The 22,093-nt window shown below is 44.2% G+C and overlaps 1 protein-coding gene across 1 annotated transcript in view; it reads right to left on the bottom strand.

The window, feature by feature from the left end:
• The window catches only part of LRRC63 (leucine rich repeat containing 63), a 117,767-nt gene that overhangs the window by 4,299 nt on the left and 91,375 nt on the right, over positions 1-22,093 (bottom strand). Inside the window, exons 10-11 of the mRNA XM_082246813.1 lie at positions 9,968-10,051; positions 4,975-5,214 (exon numbers count right to left, since the gene is read on the bottom strand). Of these exons, the coding sequence (XP_082102939.1) occupies positions 4,975-5,214; positions 9,968-10,051 (324 nt within the window). The remainder of the gene's footprint in view (positions 1-4,974; positions 5,215-9,967; positions 10,052-22,093) is intronic.

The raw sequence follows: 22,093 nt of genomic DNA, 5'->3' as shown, positions 1-22,093 counted from the left end.
GCAGTCTGAAGTTCCAAGAGTGTTTTCCCTGGAGGGAGAAAACACCCTGACTGAGGGAGAGTCCAAAGTCAGGCCCAGATAGTCCAGTCTCATGGAAGGAACCAGGGATGACTTCAGAAGGTTCAGAACCTACCTGAACTCCCCCGGAGTTCTCGTGGTGACTTCCAAATTCCTTTGTCAGCACCGCTGGGGACTCCACACAGAGAAGCAGATCGGCCAGGAACCCCGGACCGATACGCCCTGCCGCCATAACAGTGCCAGGATCAGAGCCAACACCATTGTGAAGACCCGAGTAGCAGAGGCGAGAGCAAGGGAAACGCCACAAACCGATAGAGATCCTTCCCCACGGTAAAAACGGAGAACCTGGTGGTGTCCTGAATACAACGGAATGTGAAGGTAGGCAACTTGATGTCTATGGAGGCCAGGAATCCCCCTGATGCAGGGAGGTCACCCTTGTGCGAACCAACAACGCCTTGAATGTCTGATCCGCACGGAACCATCAAGGCCAGAAGGTCCAACTTGTTGAACCAGACCCTTAACTGCCCCACAGAGCGCCTCAAGCGATCCGGGGACAGCCATACATTGAAAGAGAAAAAACTCACAGGAACAAACAGATCGAAACCCGATCTTGCAAGTGGACCGCATGACCCCCTGAACCCAGCTGCCTGGGATCCAGGCCAGCCGTAGGTCCAAGAACCAGCAAGGAAGACCCCCCACCCATAGGTGGGTGAGGACGCACCTTCAGACCGAGTAGGCCTCATCCACAGGTCAGGGAAGAAAAACGATCTCATGTCCAGACTAGGGTCGTTTGGAAACCACCAGAGGAAGTCTTGAAGGACTTTGACACATTGACTGTCCCCGATGGACGAAGAAACTGTGGTGAGCCAAAAAGGGAGGGACCTCGTCCGCAACTAAGGCCCTTACCCTTGGTAGCCTGTAGAGATCCGTTAAGGTCTTCCTAGAAGTTTGATCCGCAGACCAACACTTCAGTCAAGTATACGCTGGATAACCACCCAAGAAAAGGAGTCCAGCGTGGCATCGCAAACAAATCGCAGCCCCTGAGCCAGCTGGTCCAACAGCTCCCCCAGGGCAGGAGGGAATTGCCCCTCACCAGGACACGGTGTTGGAACTCCACCCATCAGGCAGAGTCCATGCGGCAGGGGCAATCATGAACACTGTGTCCAGTGCAGACCCGCCAGGGAGTACAGATCGCGAGCCACAGCCCATGCCATGCTATTTCCTCCAAGTCCTTAAAGGACGTGGATTCTCCCACCGGAACAACGGTAGGCCAATACACCCTAGAGACCGTACAGTCCACAGTACCAGAGACTCCACAAAAGGGTAACGTCTAGCAGGTGCTTAGACACCCCAGGGGAACGTATCAGACAGTCCCATCCTACATGAGCCTGCTAGCAAAACAAGCCGCTCCGGATGACATGTGAGTGCAAGGCGCTACCTGCGCCCCAGGTGCAGCCGCCACTGCGTCCTCCAAATCGCAGGATGTCATGCACCGAAAACAACCAGTGCAGCCACCAACGCCTGTATCATGCGTGGAAGGGGAGATGAAATGTCGTCCTCATCACCCGAGGAGACCGGGCGCAAGGTACCAGACCCGCCAGGAAGCCCACGTCTGCGGCGGCAGAGTCAGACTCAGAATCCGAGACAGCAGAGGAGGCAGTGGAGATCTGGAAGGCCCTGAGGCCTCCGTGAGGGGGTCAGGTGGGGATACATGGCCTGCAGGGTCCATACGGAACCTGAGAAACCCGCCAGCAAAAGTTGCACAAAAATTACAAAAATTAAATTTTTTTTAAATGAAGCGGCCCCACAGCGCTACACCGCCCCCCCTCCCCGAAGGTCAGGCATGCACCAACTAACCCCCCCAAAGAGAAAGACTACCCTCAGTAACTCACTGTCCCCCGATAGCAATCGGTCCCAGCGGTGGCTCAGATAAAATAGTGAGCCAGGAAAGCAGCCCGGGATGAAGGGAGGGTTCCTTACAGAAAAAGAATGCCTCCAGGCACTCCCACCGGCCTTTACAACAGAAATTTACCGCAAAATGGGCGAAAACCACCCCCCCAAGATTGCCGCCGCCATAACTGCAGACAAGGCTACAACAAAATGGCGGCCAAGCGCGGACAGTGCGGCAATAGGACCCCCCAGGGAGACCCCCCCACCAGCCCCACTACCTCATCCAGCTCTGGAGGGCCCGACCGAGGCCCCCCCTGCACCATCGACCGAGCGCCGCGAACGGCGCACCTCCCGGCCCCCCATGCAGCCTGCACACCAGGCCCCAGACTCAACTAGGCCCAAAACAGTCCCCCACACAGGAGGGGGGTAGGGTTGGGGGTAGGGGGGCTAAGGAGGGGGGGTCACAACAGGACAAAGGGAAACCCAGGAGTGTGAGGGTCTGACCATCCCAGAGAGAGGGCCGTGTCCACCCCAGGGAAGGGGGGGGGGGGGCGTTTACTCACCATACCGGGAACACAGGCGGGCGCAATCTCGTGACAGGACCCCACGTCACCGGAGTAGGGGGGCTGTCGGCCAAATAGGAACGCTGCGACATAAGCCTACACCCTGTCGTGTGCGTCCTGGCGAGACGTTTAATTTGCTGGGCCAGTTTTTGTCCAGTGGGACTATGTCGTGGCTGACCCAGCGCGGAGCTAAGGCCTGCACGCGCCTACTGGCCAGACTGGGGTGACCACTGGATATGGGGGTCCAGTCTGTTGCCCAGCCCGGCATAATTGCTTGAAGATCTCATAGGAAAAACATTCTGGAGAAAAAGACTAGCTAAAAAAAATCGACATAAAAAAATTACTTCCATGCCAGGACCAAAGATCCCAGCAAGGAACTAGGTCCTTACTCCTGACTAGGCAGATTAAAACTGACATCCTATGCAGGAAGAGAGAGGGTGTACCCTTCGGGACTGCCCATAGGCGTAGCCAGAACTTTTTTCTGCCTAGTGTCCTACTCCTGTAGGGGGCAATATAACCCTACTGATATGAATCAGAGAGCACTGCGTCCGTCAATGAACGATAGAGAAAATTGCGTCTAATTGCTGCAGGAATACAGTGTGACATAAAATATTGCAATGACCAACATTTCATTCTCTAGGGTCTCTGCTATAATATATATATATATATTAAATGTCTAAGGGGTTCAAAGTAATTTTCTAGCAAAAAATACTGATTTTAACTTGTAAGCAACAAATGTAAGAAAAAGTCCTGTTCTTCAAGTGGTTATTGTTGGAGGGGTTTTCTCTCTCATTCTGTCTTGATGACAAAACACTAAAATCAGCTCAAAGCAGTAACAAATAGCATTAAAGTGTAAGTTAGAACTTTTTTTTAGGTTTGCAAGCATTCTATTGCAGTCTGCATCCCCCAGGGGGGATTAGTTCCCCTCGATTTGTCCTAGCGACTACTGTTACCAGGCGAAAAGTAAAAAGTGAATTCTAAATGTAAAAGTTCTTGAGAGAGAAAAAGGTGAAGGAAAACCATCCAAAGGTGAAACTTTTGGGAGATTTCTTCTCACTTTTCACACAAAGACAGAAGGTAAAGGAAAATCTCCCTAGCAGGACACTCTGCTAGGGTTTTTAACCCTGCCGTACTCTAACCAAAACTAAAAAAACAATTGTGGCTATAAATAAAAAAACTGACTGAAGTTTTAGAGCCGGTTCACATTGCAGCGACCCGACTTGCCGGGGCGACCTGTATAGTCGCGGTGCACAGCGCGCACCGCGACCTCGGAGAGACCTGCACGGACTTCATATCAATGAAGTCAATGCAGGTCGCTCCAGGTCGCCCCAAAGAAGCTCAGGACCCTTTTTCTAAGTCGGAGCAACTTGTGTCGCTCCTATTAGAACGGGTCCTGTGCTAATCTATGGCAGGCGACCCACGGCGACTTGTCAGGCGACCAGGTCGCCTGACAAGTCGCCCCAGTGTGAACCGCCTCTTACCCTTTGTGCTCTATCCAAAACAAAAATAAAGTCTACACTTTCCTTTTCAAGCTGAGCAACAGAAGCATGAGGTTGTGCAATGCAGAGAAATCCATAGCAACCAATCGGATTTCAGATGACTGAAGTCAGCACAATTACCAGTAAATTCAGACTTATGGCTATTTGCTCGTCATATTTGCATAAATGTGGCTTTTAATAAACCTGCCTGAGAAGTGGGTATAGGGAACTGTTGGGGGACAAACTTCTCATAAGCTGTATAAAATAGAGAACTGCCTGATAATTTATTTACACCATTTATTGCACTCAAGTCTAATTAGGATTAAAAGCTGTGTGTAACAAAAGTACACAATGGTACTGCAAGACTGTAGCTTATTGTTTAGAAGAAGTCCACCAAAGCAAAACATTGGATTTTTAGTTTACCTTTTATCCTTTTCTTGAAGCACCTCATGGGACACAGAGCATATTCATAGCCATGACAATAGGGTTATGCTGCCAACTTCAGGTGAATGGATGATAAGGATGTCCTAAAGCAATGTATAAAAAAGGAGGGCAATATGGCAACAAGCCAACTGGCGCAAAACAACTAAACCAGAACAGGTTAGTACCTTGGGCAGCAGCCCACAAAGCACGCTAACCAAAGGTAGCATTCTCAGTGGCTCTAACATCCACTTAGTAAACCTTTGTAAAAGTATGAACCGAAAGACCAGGTAGCAGCTTTACAAATTTGAGCTACTGAAGCCTGATGTCAAATAGACCATGAAGCAGAAAAAAACCGAAAGCCCTGCTAATGGGGAGGGGTTATTCCTAGGAGGGTATTGCCTGTCTCTTTTTTACCAGTGTCCAATCAACTAAAGGTAGCATAACCCTATTCTCAAGGATATGAAGATGATCTGTGTCCCCTGATGTACATTAAAGAAATAATTATTACCTGTGCAGCACAATTCTAAAAGGCCTGTTGATAAAAACAATATCCTGCATCATTCGATTTAACATCAACAAATTCTAGCCTGCACATCACTTACTTGAGCAGTATTTTTTTGCCTTCACTGGGAATGTCTGCAAAGTAGCGAAACATGTTGTTTTTGGCAAAAGCCATGGCAGCTATGTCAATTAGGCGTTGTGGTTGGATGTGGGTGTTCTCTCTCCAGAACAGGGGGTGCATTCGATTGTTGCCTACACGTAGCTGCTTAAGCTTTAGTTTTAGTGCCCCACAAGGCAATGCTGGCAAGCTGTTTCCTTCCACATTCAGGAACTCCAAAGCTCTAGACAAATACAGATTATTTACAACATAATACTGAAGAAGAATAAACACATTTCAATTTTTTTGATGGAACAATGCACACCAGCTGCATTGAAGGAATCCCAGGCATTAGGGTTTGAGAGCTGGTTTACACAGACTGCCAGGAGGACAGTAAAAATGGGCTGATGACCCAGTGTTTTCGCTACCCTACCACCAAACTTCAAGTGGACATGGCCAGGAGCCATGTTAGTACACACCTGCAAGGTTGTAGCAGTATACAACAGTTTGAGGCTTAACATTGGGTATTGCTGCCAAACGCAACCTAATTAAGTGAATGGGGCCACATTGGGGCAAGATATTTAAATCCCAGTAAGGCTAAAAAAAAAAGAGCATTAAGGAAATGGCTGCTGTTCTACCAACCCTCTGAAAAGTGATGGACAGTGGAACGCTTTCCAGAGGATCGTACACAGTGCCACTCAAGTAAACAAGTCCTAAGAGTTTTTTTTTTTCAAAATATTTTCAGGATTGGAATAAACTCACATTTAACATTGGTCTAAAGAAAAAGCAGGATATTGCTTCAAAATGAGGATCTGTTGAAATCATTAAATATAACTAGTTAACAATGTTTACTTCCTTAGCTTGCAATGAAACAGCAGATTACATACAGTCAAGGCTATCCAGTTGTGCCTACCCACCCTCTCCTTAGCATTCACACCCTATCCCCACCATTTCCACCCTCTTCTCAGCATTCCGATCCTATTCTCACCATCCCCACCCTCGTCTAACCATTCCTACCATACTCTTTAGCTTTCCTACTATCTCTGGACCATTTCAATTGAGAACAGAATAGGTGACATTTCAGTTTCTTCATACAGCACATATAATTCATCTTCAGAAAAGGGTTGGTTTGGCTACCAGAAATTTGAGCACATACAGTGGGTATAGAAAAGAATCACCCCCTTTAACCACTTGCCGACCAGCCGCTGTACTTTTACGGTGGCAGGTCGGCTCTGCCCTGTGATAGGACATATCTATACGTCACTTCGTTAGACAGCTAGTGGGGGCGCACACACGTGCCGATTGCCCATAGGGGGAGCCAATCAGCAGCGACCGCTATTGCTCCCCATGAAGACAGATGTAAACACGGCAGACCACTGTTCTATCAGTGATGAACACTGGGTTCCTGTGTTTCTTCTATTTAGGGACACAGGTCTCTGTGTTCATTCAGCAAGTCCAACCCCCCCCCCCCCCCCAGTTAGAAAGCATCCCCTAGAGACACACTTAAACCTATAAAAGCCCTTGGTGTTAACCCCTTCCCTGCCAGTGTCATTAGTACAGTAACAGTACATATTTTTAGCACTGATTACTGTAGTAATGTCACTGGTCCCCCCAAAAGTGTCAGTTAAGTGTCCGATCTGCCTGTTTCAATGTCTCAGTCCTGCTAAAAATCGCTGACCGCCGCCATTACTAGTAAAAAATAAATAAAAATGATAACTTTTTAAACTTTTTTTAACTTTTTAAAGCGATAACTTTTGCGCAAACCAATCAATATACACTTATTGGGATTTATTTATTTTTTTTACCAAAAATATGTAGCAGAATACATATTGGCCTAAAATGATGAAAAATTTTGATTTAAAATTTTTTTTTATTGGGAATGTTTTATAGCAGAAATTAAAAAAAAAATATTTATTTTCTTTTCAGAAATGTCGCTCTTTTTTTGTTTATAGCGCAAAAAATAAAAATCGCAGATGTGATCAAATACCAAAATACCAATATATTACCATAAAATACCAAATATAAAATATAAATATATAAATAATATAAATATATATATATATATATATATAAATATATATAAATAATATAAAATACCAAATATCAAAAGCTCTATTTGTGGGGAAAAAAGGGCATCAATTTTATTTGGGTACAGCGTCGCATGAGCACAATTGTCAGTTAAAATAACGCAGAGCCGCATCGCAAAAAATGGCCTGGTCATTAGGTGGTTAAAATAATCAAGTTTTGTTGTTTTGCAACCCGAAATGAAGACAGACACTGTTTTTTGTTTTATCCAACTTTTCTGGGGGAACTTATAACATCCAAGTCAAAAATATAACATCAGCATGTCAGAAAAAAATGTAAAAATTTGAAAACCGAAGCACTGAGTAGGAAACAGGATCAACCTCCCTTATGTAAGTATTTTGTTGAACCACCTTTTGCTTTAATTACAGCCCTTAGTACAGGCACGTCCAACCTGCGGCCCGGGGGCCTCATGCGGCCCGGAACTGCAGGCAATGCAGCCCACTGCTTCCTGAAAATAGTTTTTTTTTTTGCTGGGGAGGAAGGAAGTTGGGTCGGGGGCATGGACACAGCGGCTTCCAACTAACTGTAGGCAGCCTTGTAAGGGATCATCCTCTATTTGTGTTAAATTAGTGCTGGTGAGGGGGGGGGGGGGCGCGGGGGCGTTTTATTACTTATATACCATAACTATAGTATATATTTTATTTGCGGCCCGAGAAAATTTCTCTACACTCAATGTGGCCCAGAGAAGCCAAAAGGTTGGACACCCATGCCTTAGTATGTTGGGATAAGTCTATACTAACTTTGCACTGCTAGACTTTGCAATATTTGCCCACTCTTCCTTGCAGAACTGCTTCAGTTCAGTTAAATTAAAGGGGGGTGATTCTTTTCCATACCCACTGTAAAAGTTATACTGTGTGTGCTTTAAGCTCATCATACATGGCAAATACATTTTGCACATCCAGGGCACAACAGAAGTGAGAGGTAATCTCTTCAAAATTAGGTATGCTCGCTCTTAAGACATGTGTCATTGGAACAAGTGTCTCCACTGAAAGATTTCCCCACTCTTCCTGTTCTGGTGGTATCTCATAATTTTGTTTTCTCCCTCACTTTCATCCTATGCGATGGTGGTCACAGGGATAAATAGAAAGTGTATCTCCCTGATGGGAACACAGATACAAACATGACCAGAGTACTAATCCCTCAGCACTCTAACCAAAACCAAAATACAATTGTTGGCTTTAGATACACTTTAAATGTTCAATGACTACATAAATTTAGAGTTCAAGTTAGTTTCACATGTTAAAGCAGATATGAAATTGAGACTGATAAGTTTACCCCCTGAAATCAGGTGATATTTAGTTGCTAAAAAGTGAAGTGAGGTGAAGCTTTTTCTTAAAGCATGGAAGACTTTTAATGGCCAGGAGGCAGTATGCTTGGTACATTCTTCCTGTTTTCCAACACAAGCCAATACAGACTTGGCATTTTAAATAGACTAAACGTAAAATAATTTGGGGTGTTTTATTTGATGGAGTCCAAGCTGAACAAGGTGGGCTATTCAACATGTCCTGCAAAACCATCTAAATTGAGCTAAATACTTCTTTATGCATCCCAGAAATTCCAGACACATACATTCTGGACTGATGCCTGAGACATTAGCTCAGTCTTGGGGCTCTGCCAAAATGCACCACTGTCCTGCAAGCTTATGGGGGCTGTTACTGACTGCTGGGGTGCTCTAAAAGGGTTGAGGAGGCCCAGAAGTATAGTAGAGCTCTTAAATACAACTCAGGCTGACACTTTTAATCACCTGGTGCCCAGGATGGGGTATATGACTAACAATAAAGGTAACCTTCAAGTAGCTTTTGTCTGCTTTTAATCCATAATTAATTGGATATTGCAGGTCCTCCTTAAAAAGACAGTCTTTTATTTATCTCTGTTACTTACAGTCTGCAGACTAAGCACAGTTAATCAAATGTACTCACAGTGAGAGTTGTTGAGCTAAAACCTATCGCAATGGCTGACTAGTACAAGTTGCTAAAACCCTGTCTAGACCTTTGCACAAGAATACATTTTTACCAGAATCAGGAAAGGGAAGTTATTGTACTTATTTTAGTATGATACTGTTTTGATGAGCTACCAGTTAATATTTATACAGGTATCCAAAGTTGACACTTTTTTTCTCCTTCAGATTTCTATTTGCATTTATGGCCCTGTCATTCAGTCTCCTTAGCAATGATGCAAAATTGAGGTAAACCGGTTTCCTGCTTGCCTTTTACCTCATTATTACATAGTACAGCTAGTGATTCTGTGACACTCTTTTCCTTCTCCAGCACCACGCACAGCTATTTCCTGTGACACAATGTGCAACACAGCAATTATATGCATGGGCCAACACAATTTCCTCTAAATTGATCTCTACGAAAAATCATAAACAGATAAAATCCTTAACCCATTATTGTGGTAAAAAAAGTATAATTTAAGGCTGGTTTATATATTACTAACATTTATAAATAAATACAAAATGTAATTAATAAAATCCCAAATACTACATACAAAGCAATTCACAGCTCTGCTATGAGCTACATCACCAAACTAATCACAAAATATGACCCAAATCATTCTCTTCGCTCCTCCCAAGGGCCTCATGCTCTATAGACCGTTTTGTCATCCCCTCCCATGCTCAACTTAAGGACTTCACTAGAGTCTCTCCCATCCTTTGGAACTCCCTACCCCAATCTGGCTATGTCTTACTCTGTCAGCCTTTAGGCGATCCATGAAAACTAATTTCTTCAGAGAGGACTATCCTGCCTCTACCCAATAAACTGAACTTATACTTTCTCCATCAGCTCATCCCTTACAGTTATTACCTTTTGTATCAATTGACCACCCCTTTTGAATTGTAAGCTTTCTTTTGTTTTTCTAACACGTGGCTCATTCCACTAAACATATACAAACAAATCAAAATGTACAATTACCTGAGATTGGAGATGTCATTTGGAATTAAAGTGATGTTATTATAAGACACATCCAGCACCTGCAGATATGGCAGAAGAAACAGCCTGGGGGAAAAAAAAAGGCTTTTAAGCAATACGCAGGGAGCCTGATTTACTAAAGTGAGAACTGTGGTAAAGGGAACCTGGGCCTGATTTGCTAAGGCTAAAGTGAAATGCAACAAATATTGTATTCTTTACATAATGCCCTCGTTTCACACTATGGTAAATCATACCCCAGCAATAAATAGTCCTCTGAAACTGCATAAGGAAACTGGGAACAAGTTTGAAAGCTCCTTTGCAACTTTGGCTGTGCTGCTTTACCAAATGTGTATTAAGGCAGTACATTCATTTGGAGTGGGCTCCTAACACAATGCAAACACATTGCAGCAAAGTAGGCAACAAGTGCATCGTGGTTCACTGCAAGGCATGAGAGCACTGACAGCTATTGTATTTATGTGTTGAGATCAAATTGTAAAATGGCTTGTTTAAAATATGATAAAAAATGGTTAAAACCAGTCTGCCCTAAGTAAAGTTTGTGGACTTTTATTGCTTATCTCCTTCTAAAATTACAACTTCTATGATTGTTATGCTGATCCTGAGTCACTACTAAATAACAAGTATGCAACAAGTGAAGTCGGTACTCCAGAACCACATACATGTTCCGAATCAATGACTCAGCCAGGCAACCAACATTTTCAAGAGGAGGTTGCCAGCCTATACATTTCTCCCATGTTAAGTTTCCTTTTTTATGGCTACCACACTGGCATTGGATAAAAAAAGCACGGAACCTCTAAAAAATGTAATGTACTTTAGCTCTGGCAGCGCAGAGGAAATGGTAAGCACTTAGCAATCATCAGGAAATAGCAGCAGATATCCATTTGGAGACCTTTGTGTACAAGCCTTAAGAATGGCTTAAGCTACAGTACATTAAACATTTGTGTTTCATCTTGTCTATAAAACTACATGTATTATTTCATTACAAAATCACCATAGGAATATTCTAGGCCGTTCTAACAAGCAAAGCTTAACACTTCCAGGAAGTCCCACCTCTCTCACATTCCTATTGGCTCATCACTATGATAGGCTGCCTTATTGGCCAATAGGAATGTGCAGGAGGTAGAAGGAGGGGTTGGCTTTAGCACACTGAGGAAATGCCAAAGCTTTGGTTGTTTTGGCATTGTTTTATTTTAGAGACATAGTCCTTTTAATTCAGTACATTAGGATTCACATATCCATAATGTTATCATAAATACTGCAAACACATTGGTGAGCGAAACAAGGTACCTGGCCTTATGTCACTTTATTTAATGTTAAGGTACAGCAATGTGCTGTGTGACTGGACTGGGACTTCTAAATGGGGATACTGAATTGACTCCCATAAGCACCAAACCATTGTCCTTTCTTCAAGATTTCAGATGATCAGTCAGCTTGTGGTGCTAACAAGCAGCAAGCCTAGCATAACGTCTGAAGAAATTACAAAGGAACAAAAAAAAAAACAAAAAAAAAAAAAACAGGCGTGTGGGTGGCCAGTGCTACAGGACCAAACCACAATATTTTTTTCCGTCTTGTATTAGTATATCTGCGCTAAAAATACCCACATCCTCAACAAAGCTTTTAGAAACAAGACCAGTAACACACTGCCACCTCTACTATTTTATTTGAATGTTATTAACCTGTGTTTACCACCTCAATATTGGACACTTTACCCCCCCTTCTGTTCTGGCCAATTTTCAAATTTCAGTGCTGGCACTCTTTGAATGATAATTACGCAAAAAAAAAAAAGACAATTTTGGAAAAAAAAAAAGACAATTTTGGAAAAAAAAAAAAGAAAAAAAAAACTTTTTTTTTGTTTCTGTCATTAAATATTGCAAATAAATAATCTTTATAAGTTTAGACAAAAATGTAAAATGCATTCTGCTACATTTATTTGGCAAGTACAACCCAAATCAGTGTATATTATTTAGTCTATGTGAAAGTTATAGCGTAAACAAATAGCCAGGACAGTACAAATACCCCCCAAATTACCCCTTTTTGCAAAGTAGACATTCTGAGGTATTTAGTGAGAGGCATTGTGAGTTTTTTTGAAGTTGTAATTTTTTTGTTACAATTTTTTGGAAAATGAAGAAATGTTAAATTGTTTTTTTTTTTCAGAGTTGCCATTTTAAATTTAAGTTACTTCTCACACACAGCATGGGCATACTTAGAATTAAACCCCAAAACCCATAGTAATATGCCTTCCAAGTATAGGGGATACCACATGTGAGAGGCTTTTTCGCAGCCTAGATGCATAGAAGGGCCCAAAATCCAAGGAGCACCTTTGGGCTTTCAAGGTGCATAAATTACACATAAATTACACATCTAATTTCTTGACTACCTATCACATTTTTGGAGGTTGTGGAGCACCAGCACAGAGGAAACACCCACAAAATGACCCCATTTTGGGAAGCAAACAGACCAACGTATATGCTTTGAGGCATGAGTCTGTTAAAAATGTAAAATCCATTTCTTGGAAGTACATCATGGGACACAGAGCCATAAATCATATGGGTTATATAGTTACCTACAGGTGAAGGACACTGGCAACCAATCAGAAAGGATGCCAGTCTATATAACCCCTCCCACACAGGAAGTACCTCAGTTTTGTAGCAAACAATAAAGTCCCCATAAAAGAGGGGTAGGGACCTCTGTGTCCCGTAATGTACTTCAAGAAATGGATTTTACAGATGAGTTTGTATTAAAAAAATCTATTTTTCTTTCTGTACATCAGGGGACACAGAGCCATAAATCATAACATATGGGATGTCCCAAAGCAATGCATCTGAGGGGAGGGGGACACAAAAAAACAATTACCGCCATCCAACAAACACACTGCGGCCAAATGCAGATTACTCCTGGGTCCCAACATCCACTCGATAGAAACAAGTCAACGTATGCACCGACGACCATGTCGCGGCCTTGCAAATCTGAGTCATAGAGGCTTGATGGTGATGTGCCCAAGAGGCACCTACTCCTCTGGTACAATGCACATTTACAAGAAAAGGCGGAACCTTCCCTTCTAAATCATACGCCTGGTAATAACCTGGCGAATCCAATGAGAAATCGTAGACTTAGATGCTGCCAACCCCTTCCTGGGCTCTTTTGGCAGCACACAAGCACTCGGTTTTACAAATCCGAGCTGATCTCTCCAAGTAAAACTTAAGTGCATGCATTACATCAAGAGAATGTAATAACTTTTCCTCCTCTGAGTAAGGCTCTGGAAAAAAGGAAGGTAGTATAATTTCTTGATTCAAATGAAAGGCGGACACCACCTGGGGCAAATAACCTAAGTGTGGACGTAGAATCACCCTATCTTGATGAAAAATCAAGAATGGCTCTTTACAAGAAAGAGCTGCTAGTTCCGATACCCTTCTAACCAAAGTTATTGCAATCAAAAAGACCAGTTCCTTGGTCAGAAGAACCAGGGGAACCTGGCCGATGGGCTCAAAAGGCTGTTTTTGTAAAACTGCCAGCCACAAATTTAATTCCAAGGACATAATGGTGGCTTCACAGGTGGAAGCAAACGTAAAATTCTGTGGGAAAATGGAAAACAATTAGTTCTTTAAAGAAAACTGATAAGGCTGAAATTTGGCCTTTAATAGTGCTTAAGGCTAATATCATATCCACCCCTGCTTGAAGGAAAGCTAGAATTCTCCCGATGATATATTTGCAGGGATGCCATTTCCTGGCTTCACACCAGGTATTGTTGGATTTCCAAACCCTGTAATAAATGTTTCTAGATACTAGTACAGCCTGACTGACTGCTCGGATTTGCATAATGTTGTTGGGGAGACTGCTCTCTACCCAAGACCATTTCCCCTGGACAATGACTTCCTCCAGAACCGCTCCCCAGTGAGAGACACTGGCATCTGTAGTCACCACCATCCAGGTGTTTGGAAGAAAGAATTTCCCTTTCTCCAGATTTCTGGTCATCAACCACCAAATCAGACTCTGACGTACTCTTGGAACCAGAGGCATGAATCAGTCCAGAGACTGAACCCTTTCAGTCCATGTAGACAGAATGTTGTTCTGTAAGGGTCTGGCATGGATTTGAGCATAGGGAATTGCCTCGAATGCGGACACAATCTTCCCCAATAACATCATGCAAAGACATATAGAAGGATATCTCAGCCTCACTACAGACCGAACCCAATCCTTCAGGTCTGTGACCTATCTTGTTGGCAAGAATATCTTTGCCTGTACTGTGTCCACCAGAAGACCTAGATATTCCGGACGCTGGACGGCTGTAATGGTGACTTTGCCAAGTTCAATATCCAACCCAGACTTTCTAGGAATTGTACTGTCTGAGGACATTTCTGCTTATAGATCAATTGGCTTCGGCTTAATAGATCGTCCAGATATCCTATTACAGATATCCCTCAGGACCTTAGAACAGCCAATACTGGAGCTAGGATCTTTGTGAACACTCTTGGAGCTGTGGCTAACCCAAAGGGCAGGGCCACAAACTGTTCCAGTTTGTACCCCTGCGAAATGGTGGAGATAATCCAGTTGTCTAGGATCGTTTCGACCCAAACCTTTGAGACCCGAAGCAGCCTTCCCCCCACCCAAGTTAGTGGGGGCGCCCCTTCACAGAGTAGGCTTAGAGGACGACTTGGCTAATCTTTGGGCCCAGGGCTTTTTCGGATCCTGCCCTGAAGGCTTGGTTCCGGACCCAGATGGTTGAGACCGTCGCCACCTTCTAGAATTAGAAGCCCTGGTAGTATGAGTGCTGGGGATCTTAAAAGAAGGACATTTTCTCTTCCTTTTTACAGGTAGCAATGCACTCTCCCCCGAGATCTTTTGGATATACTTATCCAGATCGTAACCAAAAAGGCGTTCTCCCTGAAAAGGGAAGCTAGCCAGTAACCATTTACATGGTAATTCCGCAGACCAGTTCTTTAACCAAAAGGATTCTGCGCATATGCACTGTCATCAGAGCAACTCATGATATTTGCCTTACGGAATCCGTAAGAGCACTCACTGCTAAACAAACTGCGAGGTAGATCTGACAGCTCTTCCACAGACTCTCCTTTAGAACGAAATGTCTTGGACACTCGCTTCATACAGTCTTTTAAAGACTGACACACCCCTATGGCCGCTACTGCTGGTTGTATCGCAGATTCTGCAACCACAAAAGGAGGCTTCCAATAAAGATTCCGACCTCTTATCTGCTGGAGCTTTAAAAACCTGGGCATTATCCACAGGGCAGGTTAAACTCTTGTTAACTGAAGAAATGGCAGCATCCACAGTGAGTATATTCCATTTCTTAGTAAACTTTTCCTCCATAAGGTAAAATAGCGAAAACCTTTTAGGAGGAACAAAAATCCTATCAGGATGGTCCCAATCATTATAAATTTCTTGCTCCAAGAGAGGATGTTTGGGAAACGTTCGAGGACTATGAGGAGAGTGCAATTAGCCTAGAGAGGAAAAATACTTCAACTGTCTCTACGGGAGGAAATTTGTGTCCATACCGGACTATTTCAGTAAGAGACTTAACCAACAATCTTTGGGTTTGAGAGGCTGACAGAGGCTCCTATGACCCTGATTCCCCAGAAGTGGAAAACTCAGCTTGACAATCTATAGGGTCATCATCAGCTACTTCTTCCACATCCTTTGCCCAATCCTAAACAGAATTCAGGGGGTGGATCAGGTAAGGGGGATCTATCACGTTTCCTCCCTCCTTGTGATGCTGCAATCATGCTAGCAATCTTACCCTCAAGGCTGGCTAAGGCCGATGCCAAATCATCCCTAGTGATGTAGGTTGCAGCAGAAGCACCTGGAGTAGCTACTATGCCTGACAACAGTAATGGCTCAGATTGGCTAATTTTTTGACTCTTCAGGGGGAGTAGACACAAAGGAAGAATGGCTAGGATGGCCTGAAGGTGGCATCACAGTGCCCCCTCCAACTGTGCCCCCCCCCCCCCAGCCCTCTTTGGTGCAGACATTGCTTTATAGCAAGACAAACTTGAAGTACTAACTTCAGTGTACCCAAGGCTTGTGCCAAGCTTATACAGCTTATCGCACACAGCACTAATTATCCCAAGATACAGGACCTGTTTGTGCCAGTAACATAGACCCACAGTGATTCACGCAACCAAGCTGCTGCTGCTCTGTGTCCATAGTTACATAGTTCGTTACATAGTTAATCAGGTTGAAAAAAGACACAAGTCCATCTGGCTCAACCAATAATAAACAAAAGAAAAATAGCAGAGGCTAGCGCGTTGGAAACAGTTCCTTCTAAATGGCGCCCATTTATGCTGTACTGCGCATGTGTGGCGTGCTACATGGCGTCCACGTGCAGGCCAATCACGTTCAAACACACCTTCCATGCGGCGTACGCCTGTATTTAAGGTGAAGATTCTTGCGTACGCGAATAGACCTCTAACACATAGACATGCTTACAAGCGAGGAGAAGAACATGCAGACGCTTATGCGCCAAGGCAAAAACAGCAACCACATGGGGTGAGAGCAGCTTAGGCTGAATTTTGTTTGTCACAGCTGATACCTTTCAGGTGATCAACCCAGGGCAAAAAAACAGTGTGATCACAATAGGCAAAGAAATAATGTTTAAACAAACTTTGCATCAATCCCACAACTGCACAAGCTCATGTAATCACAATTGATACAATTGGCACATTTAATCCCTGAGGAAAGGCCAGAGCTTTCAACAAGATGTACCGTATTTATCGGCGTATAACACGCGTCGGCGTATAACACGCACCTCAATATTTGGAGAGAAATTTCAGGAAAAAAGCTTAAATTTAAAATAAACAGCTTTGAACTCAGAACATTTTTTTTTTTAATCAAATGACATCTCACCAGTGCCCATGAATGCAGCCTCATCAGCAGTGTCCAGCAATGCATCCTCATCAGCAGTGTCCATATATGCAGCCTCATCAGCAGTGTCCATATATGCAGCCTATTCAGCAGTGTCCATATATGCAGCCTCATCAGCAGTGTCCATATATGCAGCCTCATCAGCAGTGTCCATATATGCAGCCTCATCATCAGTGTCCATATATGCAGCCTCATCAGCAGTGTCCATATATGCAGCCTCATCAGCAGTGTCAATATATGCAGCCTCGCAAGCGCAGTGTCCATATAAGCAGCCTCATCAGCAGTGTCAATATATGCAGCCTCGCAAGCGCAGTATCCATATATGCAGCCTCGCAAGCGCCATTGGAACTATCCAAATCTGTTTTAAAAAAGGCCGGGAAGCAGCGCCGAGAGCAGAAGGGGCGGGCCGAGCCGAGGAGAAGGAAGGATGAGCTGTCATAAGAGCAGAAGGGGGCGGGCCGGGCCGAGGAGAAGGGAGAACGAGCGAGCGCAGTCATCGGAAGTCCCGCCTATCCTTCTCCTCGGCCCGGCCCGCCCCTTCTGCTCTCGGCGATGCCTTTTTTTTTTTTTAATATCGGCGTATAACACGCACTGCTGCTTTTTCCTCCATTTTTAGGAGGAAAACGTGCGTGTTATATGCCGATAAATACGGTATTTTGCATAGCTTAACATCCATTGTCTCACGCACACATTGGTCAGCGGGATGTGCAGATGGGTCCGTTCAGGACGCAGGCAGAGACATGGTCAATGAACAAGCCAGAATTAGTACAGTTGGCAGACAGAGGCAACACTGCACTGGTTTGTTGGTGATCAGAGACACTGTAACTGGTGAGGTGGGAATCAAGAACACTGTAACTGGTGTGGCGGGGATCAGGGACACAGTACCTGGTGTGACGGTGATCCAGGACACAGTAACTGGTGTGGCGGTAATCAGGGAAGCAGTAACTGGTGTGGCGGTAATCAGGGACACAGCAACTGGTGTGGCGGTGATAAGGGACAAAGCAACTGGTGTGGTGGTGATCAGGGACACAGCAACTGGTGTGGCGGTGATCAGGGACAAAATGACCGGTGTGGCAGTGATCAGGGCCACTGTAATTGGTTTGATGGTGATCAGAGACAATATGCCTGGTGTGGCAGTGATTAGGGACAATATGACTGGTGTGGCGGTAATGAGGGACAATATGAGTGGTGTGGTGGTGATCAGAGACAATATGACTGGTGTGGAAGTGATTAGGTACACTGTGCATGGGTGGCAGTGATTAGGGACACTGAGTGGACGACGATGATTAGGGACACTGAGTTGGAGGTGCTGATAAGAGACACTGACTGGGGTGGCGGTGATTAGGGACAATGTGACTGGGTGGCGGTGATTAGGGACACTGAGTGACAGCACTGGTCTGATGAAAATGTACTGATGTGGCAATATACGTATATATATATATATATATATATATATATATATTTTTTTTTTATATATTGTCATCAGAGCCATACTACCGTAGTGACACTGTGCTACTCTGGGGGGTAAAACTGGATTTTTGTCTTACAGTAAAATCCTTTTCTCTGATGTTCATTGACAGACACAGCTTCATATCTTCATTAGACAGATGGGTTATGCTGCGCTTCCTAGGAGTAGGACACTAGGCGGAAAAGGGTTAACAAAAGTTAACAAACCGTAACTACGTCCACGGGGCAGTCCCAGGTGGTATACTCCCACTTCCTTTTCCAGGATCTCAGTTTAGTAACAAGCAGTGTCAGAAGAATACAAAACCCAACTCGACAGAGGGGTGGGTGCTGTGTCCGTCAATGAACATCAGAGAAAAGGATTTTACGGTAAGACAAAAATCCAGTTTTCTCTTTCGTTCATTGACGGACACAGCTTTATATCTTCATTAGACAGATGGGATATCCCAAAGCAGTATCAGTATGAGGGGTTGGAAACACCGCTATAGATATATTCCCAAAAGAAAGGACTAAACTTAGCCAACCAGGTAAAACAGGAGCTCGCTAGAGCCCACTCACCAGAAAAAAACACCCTCAAGAGGCAGAGGACTCTGCCACAGCAGCCTGCAAAACTTTGCGGCCAAAGGCAGCATCAGCAGATGCAAAAACATCCACCTTGTAAAACTTGGTGAACGTGTGTACAGACGCCCAGGTGTTCCGCTTTGCAAACCTGGACCACTGACGCTTGATGCTGAAAGGCCCAGGAGGCACTAAGCGCCCTTGTGGAATGTGCCTTAACAGGGAAAGGAGGGACCTGACCCTTAATTGAATAGGCCTGCACCACTGTTTGCCTGATCCATCTGGAAATGGTCACGGCAGAAGCAGCCTGCCCCTTACGAGGGACATCCGTGAGGATAAAAAAGGAATCTCTTACATCCAAAGAATGTAAAGCAACCTCTTTCGGATGCTTTGGTTAAGAACATAACGAAGGCAACACAATTTCTTAATTTAAGTGAAACCCCGAAACAACCTTAGGAAGGAATGCCTGGCAGGGACGTAGCACCACTTTGTCCCTGTGAACCACCAGGTAAGGCGACTGACAGGACAACGCACCCAGTTCAGACACCCTGCGTGCAGAGGTAATAGCTACCAGTAAAGCCACTTTCTGTGACAAAGTAGGCAAAGGAATATCACAAATATTCTCAAAGGGCGGTCTTTGAAGGACTGACAGCACCAGGTTAAGGTCCCACGGAGCCACCAGGGACCACACCGGCGGGACCAGATGGCGATCCCCCTGCACAAAAGTGTGAACCAAGGAATTCACAGCCCACTGCCTTTGGAAAAAGATTCCCAAAGCTGAAATCTGGCCCTTAATTGTACCCAGAGCCAAACGCTGATCTACACCTCTCTGGAGAATCTCCAATAGACGTGATACCGAAAAGGAACGGGGGAAACCACTTTAGACTAACACTAAGTAATATACGCTTTCCAAACTCAATGGCAAATCTTCTGAGTAGATTTCCTAGTTTTTAATAGTCACGTTAACTTGATGGAGGGAGGTATAAAAGGAGTCAACACTTCATTCACAGCTCAGATGCTGTGGACAACACTGGGACATGTTACATCGTCAAAAAGGTGGTCTTTTGTGTATATTCCCCTTATAACCACATATCTATAGTCTTCAACTTAGCTTAATTAATTTCTATTTATTTATTTATTCATTTTATTTTTTTAGTTCATTTTTATCATATATATATATATATATAAATATATATATATATATATTTTTTTTTTTTGTAGCTGGATTTTGGGTTGATTCCTTCGTAGTGCAAAATCCCCTTTTCCTTTTTAGTGCTCCAGTGTTCCCCAGACTTGATTGCAAGGTGTTGGAGGATTAAACTGAGTATCAAGATCCCTGTGATATACTCAATATATTTTCTGAACATTCAAATACCTATTGATATCTATTTGCTGACCATTGAGGTTTTTGGCGATTTTGGAGAGTGTAAGTACACTCAAAATATTTGACAGGTCTTTTATACTACACTAGTCAACCACTTTGCGTTCTATAGTATATTATTATTATTAGGTTTGACCAGTTATAAACTCAGCTCCTTCTATTCCCCTCTGTGGAAGACCCAACGCGGCGAGGCTGCCACACCCTACATGTGTCAGTGATTTCCAGGTGTAGGCTCACACATCTTTACTTTTTAGCTTACGCTCCATGCTACAGGTATGGATACTCTTCATGTGTCTGCATTTCATTGAGCATCAAGCTGCATTTTTGATGTCTAGAGAGACAATGATGTTCTTTACATTTGTATTTATATATGGATATGTAAATCTTCATGTTGAATAATATTCTATTTGTTCATTAGTCAGAATTGACATCTACATTTTCTCTGAAGAAGCCATATCGGCGAAACCGGTCAGCTAACTAAAGCGTAAACAGAACATCAGGGTGTAACAATCTCACATAGCACCGTGAACAAAACTGTTTTTTAATGAATCTGTTTTTAACCTTTTGTGAATCAATAAATCATATATGTTTAAATCAATACATATACATTGTGTACTTGGTATATTTATTAAAGCACCTTAAAAGTCCCACAATTCTCATTGGTTTTCCACTTAACAGGGATGTTGGTGCTTTAGGAATTTCTAATTGGCACCATCCATAAAAAACTCTTGATAGTCTTTAACAGAGTAGGAATCACTGATTGCGACAACCCCCTCTCCTTCAACATCTGGCTTTCAATAGCCACGCCGTTAAAGCCAGTGAGTGTAAAACAGGATGGAAGATCGGTCCTTGGGACAGATCTTCTCTGAGAGGAACTGCCAAGGGGCATCAGCTGCCAGTCTTACCAGGATCGACAAGGCCAGTCTGGAGCCACCAGAATCACTGGAACCCCTTCTGCCTCGATTCTGCGCAGACGTCTCGGCAGAAGTTGTATTGGAGGAAAGGCATAAATCAGACGATATGTACCCCAAGGGGCCACCAGAGTGTCTGCGGGGTCTGCCAGAGGATGCCAAGACCTTGCAACGAATCTCTGAACCTTCCGGTTGAACCGAGAAGCCAACAGGTCCAAATCGGGGGTCCCCCACCGAAGACAGAGTTGTAGGAACACTTCTGGATGAAGGGACCATTCGCCCGAGCATAGAACCTGATGACTGAGGTGGTCCGCCTGCAAATTTTTGCACCCCTGGAATGTGCACAACAGAGAGCGCTGGAACAAAACATTCTGCTCACCTTACAATGCCGGCTAACTTTTATGGCCGCTAGGGCACTTCTTGTGCCCCCTTGGTGATTGATGTAAGCCACGGCCGTGGCGTTGTCAGATTGAATCCTCACTGGACACCCATGCAGACGATCCCTCCACTGGAACAGACACAACCAGATCGCTCAAATTTCCAGACTGGATTCCTCCCTGGACCAGAACCCCTGGGCCATAGCCGTGCCCAGGACCCCTCCCCACCCGGACAGGCTGGCGTCCGTGGTAACCACTGTCCAGAACAGGGGAAGAAAGGATTTTCTTTGTCGGAGCACCAGGGAGTGGAGCCACCAAAGCAGAGATCCTCTCGCACCCCGACTCAACAGGATCAATGTGTCCAGAGACTGGGGATCCTGGTCCCATTTGGTTAGAATCTCTTTGCAAGAGTATGGTATGGAACTGTGCAAACTGAACAGCCTCGAAGATGGAAACAATCAGGCCCAGCACTTGCATGCAAGTCCTGAGAGAATTGCATGTTGTAATTTTAAGAGCTTAGTTTCTGGGAGGAAAACCTGGGCTG

Source organism: Pelophylax lessonae (genome assembly GCF_965119305.1).
Source record: "Pelophylax lessonae genome assembly, chromosome: 2".
NCBI classification, from domain to species: Eukaryota; Metazoa; Chordata; class Amphibia; order Anura; family Ranidae; genus Pelophylax; species Pelophylax lessonae.
This window is presented reverse-complemented; position numbering and strand designations above follow the sequence as displayed.